The following is a 6,000-nucleotide window of genomic DNA, read 5'->3' as shown; positions in this document are numbered from 1 at the left end:
CTAGAGCAGACACCCTGGTGTGGCTCCTCCGTCACCACCGCTGCTGTCCGGCTGGCGCGGACTCTCACACACCTCCTCCACCTCCAGCGATGGCGTGGCAGGTTCCTCCCACGCTGACCTCCAGCTCGGGCTGGGCAGGCAGGTGAGCTGGTGGTGGGCCCAACAGTTGCTCCTCGTCTCTCCTCTGGGGAGCAGGAATGGGAGCCGGCCCCTGCCAGACACAAGCCACTCCCTCCAGAGGAGTGGGGAAGGGTGCGGTGACAGGCTGCGTCCCGGCTGGTCGCATCGTGGGGGCCGGTGCGGGCGGCAGAACAGTATGGATCTCCTCCACCCCAGCGCTGTCGGTGGGGGTGGCTGCGGTGTCGGGCAGGACCGGATTAGCGCCGCCAGATCCTTCATTCTCTGCAGGTGGTACTCTGTCTGGTCCTGCAGCTCTTTCTGCCGCTGGCGACACACCGCTGCCTGCTCCCGCTGCATGGCCGCCAGCTCGGCCACCATTTGCACCAGCTCCTCTCTCTGCTGGCACAGTCCTGGGTCTGCCGTGCCTCCCGTCCTAGGTTTCGGCACCACTGTGAATGACCACAGCAGACCAGGTGACATGAACGTGCTTTGCATCCTTTATTTACACACAAACACACAGAGCTGCAGCTCTCCCGCTGCCAGCTCAACATTACCACAGCAACCAACCATCACATGACCCGGCGCTATGCTTAAGTCGGCAGGGCATGATTGCGGATGCCGTGCAGGTGTGTCCGCCTTCCCTGCACGGCACCGCAGGCCACGCCACATCTATGCTTTAATCTTTAGAGTGCTGTTAGGGGCCAGAATATTTTACATGATCATAGTTCCCACTAAACAAAGTATCTGAAATTCCTTGGTGAATATTTCTGAATCTTTCCAACTTTATTGTTATTTAGCAATGGAAAATTTCTAGTATTTTGGTCTCAAACACTAAAAGTCTCTAACACTAGTTGCTAAGCTTTATATTGAAACAGTAAAGCAAGATCAAAACATTTTGCTGTCACGAAACCTGCTGTAATGCTCATACTAAATTCCAGATTCACATTGTTTCTGTCAAAATCCCGATAGCTCAAATTGCTTACCAGGAAGAATATACTATATTTTTGCCTGGTCATGATACCAGTTACGTGTTATAGCTGTGGTTACTGGCAGCTAACTGGGCCTACAAAGATCAGTGCAGCTCAGATGTGCCATATTCACAATGGAAGTTATGCGCTAAACCATCTGCATTGAATAATATCTATAGTGTAAAGTTGCACACAATGGAATTGATTAATAGCAATGTGGCAACCAGAGGCCATAAGAAGTCCGTGACATTCAGTGACTTCAAGCGACTATGGCCAAAATAACCACTGGCAATGGGAAATGGATGGGATCCAGGATAAACTTTTCTCATCTTCCAGGTGAGCAACTTAAGTATATAACAATGAAGAGTGAAGTCTATTGAGTTTGGAAAGAAAAGTTTCCGGACTTTCATCTAAGAAGCTTCTTCAACTCTAAGAACTGAAGGAGCTTCTCAGATGAGAGGTGAAACATCATCGAGAAACTTAAAGAAGTCCAGACGCTTTTCTTTACAAGCTCCTTAGACTACGGTGACCTGGATGACTGAGAGCCAACAGACAATGAAGAGTGAAAAATACCTGTATTGTCATATGACCTGATAGTGAATAACAATAGAAGGTCACCTAGGCAACCAGTGGCCAGAATACTCACAAGCAACCAGCTGTCAGCTTCAATGTAATGTGTGATGACCAAAATTGCTTCAAGTGCATATGCTTTTGAAGGGATCTAACTTTTTTTTTAGGTTGCACTCAAGTTTTAGAATCTTGTCTGCCTCCTTGTTCATAGAATGATACCCTACGATCTTGACATTTTTTTGCTTCTGAACCTGTTGTCATAATCTCAGGCATAATTATACCATTCTTTAACCAAATGCTTCAGATATCTCATTCTAGTTTTCTCTTAAACAGTTGTTGGAATAGTTAAATGTTAATAAGAACTCTATGTTGGTGGTAGCTCCCTGCTGCAAACGAGATGTGTAGCATCTAGCGGGACGGCTACAATGCCAAAATGCTTCTCATTATTCTCAGTTTCTGGACAGATCAGCAGTATTGTTAAAAGCAGTGTAAAGGAGTCTACTTTGACAATGACCATATGAAAAAGGTTGATATTATTTACTGTTAAAGGTTCTCTGATAAAGCAACTGATTTATGTCTGTTAGGTTAGGTTAGGTTATATAGAGATAGTGACAAAACTACGTTTGAAAGAAAGTGGAAACCATATGTTTATATAAGAACATTAGTGGAACCAGGTGATAGCAGGAAAATATCATGTTTGAGGATATAACTTTAGTTGTTTTGTATACAAATCAACTGATAAAGGAAAACAATAACACCTGGGTCATCTCTGCTTTGAATTCTAGTTGTAATTTACCAGTCACACATGTTTTAAAATGGACTGTTTGATACTTATTGTACAGAGCTTAAGAATAATTAAAAAAAAAAATCTTAGGGTTTTTCTATCTGAGCATTATTTATGAACCAGCAGGAATCTGTGCTAGCACGGCTGATGCTAATGTGCCAGAAGTGGCTAACCAGCTAGCCTTTAGCTTAACATTCCTGTACTTGTGCTTTGGTGATGCAGTGTTGAGCAGAATACGTTGGAGTATTTAGTGCCTGATTACTGAATACCTCATCTTAAATGTAACATATAGGAGACAGAGAAATATAACATATTCCAAATTTTTCTAGAATACTCCGCCAGAAGAGCAGCTTTCATGTTAAACAGGTTATACTACAATCTTTTTTTCCTATTACTTACAGATCATTGACATATATGATCATTTTATATTATTAAAATTGACATACTAAGATCTATTAACAGGTTAATGGTTTACATGTATAACATGGAAACCATATAACCATATTAAAATATATAAAATCTTTACGGTTTCTTCCAAACTCTAGGCAAAATGACGGGTTTGATTGTCTACTTGTTAAGTATTCAGGTATTAAACCCTGTTTCCAGGTATCAAAGCTCAAGACATTGAACTTAGGATCACAGTTTTTCATACTAAGCAATCCAGAACATGCAGTAACACATTGATTATTATTCACGTGTAGTGGATGGTTTCATCTCTGATTTCTAGGCTGATGTTTTATCTGTGTCCAGTGTTTTCTGTCTGCCATATGAAGTCTATATCTGCCAGCAGTGCATCCTCTTCCATTTTTATTGAGAACAATTTAACCCACATCCTACATCCTCATCCCTGTGCTGATGTGTTGATATTAGCCTACCTATTGCTCTGTAGCTAGCTACAAAGGAGTAGATCATTATGTCAACTAACCCAACTTCAGTGACCCTCTATATGTTACTGCTAGTTTTCATCGCAGTCTTCATTTGCATCTAGAGTTACAGAAGTGCTGTATGTTTTTAGTTTTTTCAGAAAGACGTCAGTAAAAACATGGTATATAGTCTTTAAAGGACAACTATCTCAGTGACTAAAGTCAGCTTACTGCTAACTCTGCCAAACCCCATAGACCACTGTTTTAATGGATGCCTGGATAATAAATTATAACACCCGGAACACTGATAATTTTATTGGAATCTGGTGCTCAGAAAGGGCATTTGGACCTGGAGATGGCTGATGATGTTAGGCTTAGAAAGCAGATATAAAAAATCATGACCATTTCAATTATATTTACGATCTTATTGCTTTCTCCTGCTAAAGTCTAATGATTAATCAGTGCATGACACATACCAGAGAAAGTGTACGCCACCTAAAATGGCACAGATACTTAAGAAGTGTGACAGAGGCAAGACAAAAAACAACGAAAAAAAAAATGCTTTGGTTGAGATATTTGTCAAGATAAAATATTTGATAGAACTTTGGTTGAAGGATGGGAAAACCTAAAGCTACTGTACAATCCTTTTGAATAGTAATAATAATAGCAAGAAAAAGGAAAAGTACTGGTTCTAACTAAACAGTATCTTCTATAAACTATCAGTAATACTGAATATAAAGGCAATAAGTTTTGATGGAACAATAAAATTTAAGGTTTCATCAAAGGAAGAGGTATCTACCCATCTCTATCTCTCTATCCCTCTCTATCCCTCTCTATCTATCTATCTATCTATCTATCTATGAAAGAGCTAAGACATCTCTTCCATTGCCAAAGCACATTCGTGAAAACAACAAATACAATCATCAAATAAAACTTTATAATAATCTCTTTCCAGTCTTCAATTTTTTTTCTGCCATATACCTGCTTTTGCATAACTGTTTCAGGTTTTTGTAAAAGACGGAGGTTTGGTTGGTGCAAACGTATGTTTAGTGTTTTCTTTTTACTTTATTCTGTCGGTAAGTTCTGTGTCTGAAAACCTGATTTTTCTGAGTCTGCCTGTCGAATGTCTGTGAGCTGCATGCAACTGGACCGCTTCACGTCTGCTGTTTGAGATGGATTTTTTAAAAGACAAAACATTCAAAAAGGGAGAGATGTTCGTCCTGCTAGCTTTTGTCTTGCAGTGCAGTGAACCTAGGTTAACTCTGCTACTCTTCTGTTTTTTGTTGTTCAGTTATTGTATTCTTTGACCTGTTGAAAATTCATATGGCACTCTTCTTCAACTTACAAAGTGCTTTAAGACTTTTCTTTAATTTCTTTGAATGATGTTTTTATTTTTGCTTTTTTTGTTTTACTTCCACTGCAATTTGCCCTCTATGGCGACATGTATTCTAACCTCAATGAGGGACTTGTACAGTGTTACCTTCCATTTCCCCTGTTCACCTTGGTAAGAGTCAGACCTCGGCCACATTACCTACCTAAAGTCAGTTTCACCTCTCCAGTTGAGAGATCAGTCATGACACTCCAAACAAAACCTGCAGGTCTCCATTCTTTCCTCAGAGGTACAGCTGTTCTGAAAGGAGAAACACCGTCATTGTTTGGGGCTAAACTTGAGAAGCACCAGCTGGTAGATTCTAATATACTTTACATTTGGACTTCTGCTAAAAAAAAAATTCATTTCACATTAATTATGTATTAATAAGCAAGTTAATAACCTAAAAAAAAGCATTTGTGAAATTGTATAAGTATTATTGGTGTCTTGTGATAACTGGTTGGAGAAATTACGGGCTTAATTATTTTCTTGCTAACAGTAGCTTTAGAAGATTTAGGGGCTTCTCATAGCTCATGGTTTCCACCAGTGTACAGGAACAGTGAACTAAAAAAATATGTTGTATAATTTAACAGTAAGATACAATAGTTCACATCACCTCCCACTTCATTAGGTGCATCTGTTTAACCTCTTGTTAACCATATATAAAATCAACCAATCACATGACAGCAACTCAGTGCCTTTATGCACTATGACTATGAATACTTAGATCATGCTGAGGGAAGAAACAATATTTACATGGCTTTGAATGTGGCATTGTTGCCACACAGGGATCTCCAGGGTTTTTAAAAATGGTCCAAAAAAAGAGAAATTATCCAGTCAGTGGCAGTTCCCTTAGTGAAAATGTCTTGTTAAGGTCAGAGGTTGGAGCTGATAGGAAGGCAACAGTAACAGTAACACTGTGCCATTCCTTTCAGCTAAGAGCGGGAGACCGAGATAGCAATTCACATAAGCTCACCAAAATTGGACAAACATTGTTGATCTGATCAACAATGTTTTTGTTGATCAGATCAACAAAAACATTTCGTGATCTGATCAGTCTCAATATCCGCTGTGACATTCAGACAACAGGATCAGAATTTGACATAAACAAAGCATCTTGCCCTGTATTAACAGTTTAGGCTGGTGATAGAGTGATATTGTGGGGGCTATTTTCTTGGCACAGTTTGGGCTCTTTGTTACTAACTGAGCATCATTTAATGTGACTGCTTACCGGAGTATTGTTGCTGACCGTATTCTGATGGCAGATCAGAGTTCATTGTATTCAAATGGTTCCCCACAGTCACCAGATCTCAATTTAATAGAGCA

At 40.0% G+C, this 6,000-nt stretch overlaps 1 protein-coding gene across 1 annotated transcript; it reads right to left on the bottom strand.

The window, feature by feature from the left end:
* Window positions 1-4,939, bottom strand: LOC134624652 (uncharacterized). Its single transcript, XM_063469676.1, has 2 exons — window positions 4,841-4,939; window positions 1-569 (listed from the first exon to the last, which is right to left on the bottom strand). Exons 1-2 carry the CDS (start codon window positions 4,878-4,880, stop codon window positions 1-3), a joined length of 609 nt encoding a protein of 202 aa, XP_063325746.1. The 5' UTR covers window positions 4,881-4,939.
* Window positions 4,940-6,000: the final 1,061 nt, after the last annotated feature.

This window comes from Pelmatolapia mariae, linkage group LG3_W, assembly GCF_036321145.2.
Source record: "Pelmatolapia mariae isolate MD_Pm_ZW linkage group LG3_W, Pm_UMD_F_2, whole genome shotgun sequence".
Taxonomy (NCBI): domain Eukaryota; kingdom Metazoa; phylum Chordata; class Actinopteri; order Cichliformes; family Cichlidae; genus Pelmatolapia; species Pelmatolapia mariae.
This window is presented reverse-complemented; position numbering and strand designations above follow the sequence as displayed.